The following is a 2,726-nucleotide window of genomic DNA, read 5'->3' on the forward strand; positions in this document are numbered from 1 at the left end:
GAATACATTTGCCAGGTCATTCAGGAGGTCGTCGGGTCGCGTTGTTTTCGCGAGGATGTCGTCTACATAGACTTCCACTGTTTTGCCTATGAGGTCGTGGAATATCTTGTTCATCAGCCTTTGGTATGTTGCCCCTGCGTTTTTTAGGCCGAATGGCATCACCTTATAACAGAAGGTTCCCCCCGGCGTTATAAACGCTGTTTTGTCCTCGTCGGGACGGTGCATCGGTATCTGATTGTAGCCGGAGTAGGCGTCCATGAAGCTCAGATAACGGTAGCCCGCCGCAGCATCGACGAGTGCGTCTATGTTGGGGAGGGGGAAACAATCTTTAGGGCATGCCTTGTTAAGGTCGGAGTAGTCTACGCACATTCTTCATTTGCCGCTGTGCTTCTTTACTAGAACTACATTCGAGAGCCATGTCGAGTAGTCTAGTTCTCGTATGAAACCTGCTTTTAGGAGGCTGGCCGTCTGCCTGGCCACCTCCTCTGCCCTCTCCCGTGACATCTTTCTCCTCCGTTGGGCTACCGGGCGTGCTTCCGGCTTGACGGCCAGGTGGTGTGACATAATTTCGGGGTCTATGCCCGGCATGTCGGCCGGTGTCCAGGCAAACAAATCCCCATTGGCCCTGATCATTTCGACCAAGGGCTCCTTCAATTCATGTGGGAGATTCCTGTTGGCGAACGTGAATTTTTCCTCCGTGTCGCCGACCATGAATTTTTCTAGGTCCCCCTCTGGTTCTGGTCTGGGTTTGTCGTCTACTCTGGCGTCCAGGTCAGCTAGGAACACCCCAGACGCCTCTTTGGATTTCTTCCTTAGGGAGAGGCTGGCGTTGTCGCAAGCGACTGCCGTCTCAAGGTCTCCTCTTATGGACCTATAGATCCGTCATCGGTAACAAACTTCATAACTAGCAGCTTTGTGTTGATTATCACTTCAACATCGTTAATCGTCTTCCTTCCCAAGATGATGTTGTAGGCGGTGGAATCTCGGAGGACCACAAACTCGGCCATCGCCGATCTTCGGCCTTGAGCCTGTCCCACTGAGACCGGCAGGGATATTACTCCATCAGGTTTGATGAAGTGGTCGCCCAACCCAATGACCCCGTGCTGGTGAGTCGACAGGTCGGCGTCCATTAGCCCCAGTGCGTCAAACACGTTGCGAAACATGATATTCGAGTGTGCCCCCGTGTCGACAAGGATTCGTTTGACGAGACCGGTTCCCACTCTGGCCGTGATGACCATGGGTGGGTTTTCAGGGGCCTCGTCGAACCACTGGTCTTTCGGGCCGAAAGAAATGGAAGGGGGCTTCTTAGAGCTTCGCACCAGCGAGGAGGAGACCGCCAAGACCTTAGCATCTTTTTTGTGCGCCGATTGCGACCTTGGCGCGGCGTTTTTGGCCGTCACTACGTTTATCACGGTGAGGCCGTGATCTCTGTCTTCTGGCTCTTGTCGCCGCTTTGCCGACCGGGTTTTGCCTTCTTCGTCTTGGTCGCGATGACGCCTCCTCGGCTCCCTTATAAGATGGGAGAATTCTGTTAGTTTACCCTCCCTTATCGCTTGTTCTAGTGCATCTTTCAGGTCAAAACAGTCCTGTGTTTGGTGACCATAGCCCTTGTGATAGTCACAATAGAAGTTCTTGTTTCCCCCCGTACGGTCCTTGAGTGGTCGGGGCTTCGGCAGGATTCCTTTCTCGGCAATTTGCTGATAAACTTCCATGATGGGAAGAGTGAGCGGAGTGTAGTTGGTGAATTTCCCGACCCGGGGGAATGGCCTGGGTGCCTTGCTCGGCGCTCCTTCCCTGGCTTGTTCTTTTTGTCTTTCTCCATTACCTTGTTGCCTAGGTTGGTTGTAGCCGGAGTGCCGTTTATTGGCAGCCACGACTTGGATGACTTCCTCGTCATTTATGTACTCCTTGGCTACCGTTTAGATCTCGTGCATCGTCCAAACTGGTTTCGTGGTATGGTGCTTTCGAAAGTTCTCGTTGAGGAGGCCGTTCGTCAGACAAAGGCTGGCCACCGAATCAGTTAGGCCGTCAATTTCCAAGCATTCGTCGTTGAACCGGTCCAGGTATTTTCTGGTCGGCTCTCCCTGTCTCTAGGTTATCCCCAGAAGGTTGATCGCGTGCTTTGCCTTTGCTATTCGTGTTGTAAATTGGGCTAGGAAGGCACGACTGATGTCCGAAAACCCATAGATGGACCCCTGCGGGAGGCCATTAAACCATCTGATCGCGGGTCCTGCCAGGGTCACCGGGAAGGCTCGGCACCTCACCTCGTCCCCTACTCCCTCCAGATTCATCCTTGCTTCGAAGGCTGTGAGGTGTTCCAAAGGGCCTTGGGTTCCATCGTACCTCATGTCTGTTGGTTTGTCGAAGTGCTTCGACAACCGTACTTCGAGGATAGATCGATGGAATGGGGTGGCGCCCATTATCACGGGTCGCCGTGTCCTCTCGGACCTCTCTTCCCCGTCTTCGCGATCTCGTCCCGTGTAGCGCGTTTCCTTGCCTCGGGAGTAGATGATTGTGTCATTTCGTCTTCTCGGGATGGGTGACTCTTCTCGAGTGCTCTCCGCTTCCGTTCGGGATGCGAAGGCGTGTCGTAGACGACTTCGGTGGGAGTCTCTCTCTCGGCTTTCAAGAGATGGGGAGTAGCTAGGATCGGTGGTTCGTCGGTTGTGCTCCTGGTCGGCCAGCTGCCGTTCCAGGTTCTGAACCCTGTGGCGTAGCTTCTGCAT

At 53.9% G+C, this 2,726-nt stretch overlaps 1 protein-coding gene across 1 annotated transcript; it reads right to left on the bottom strand.

Moving 5' to 3' along the window:
• Nucleotides 1-863: 863 nt before the first annotated feature.
• On the bottom strand, nt 864-1,712 carry LOC130945570 (uncharacterized). Its single transcript, XM_057874278.1, has one exon. It carries the CDS (start codon nt 1,710-1,712, stop codon nt 864-866), a length of 849 nt encoding a protein of 282 aa, XP_057730261.1.
• Between the last annotated feature and the right edge of the window lie 1,014 nt (nt 1,713-2,726).

This window comes from Arachis stenosperma, chromosome 8 (assembly GCF_014773155.1).
Source record: "Arachis stenosperma cultivar V10309 chromosome 8, arast.V10309.gnm1.PFL2, whole genome shotgun sequence".
NCBI lineage: Eukaryota > Viridiplantae > Streptophyta > Magnoliopsida > Fabales > Fabaceae > Arachis > Arachis stenosperma.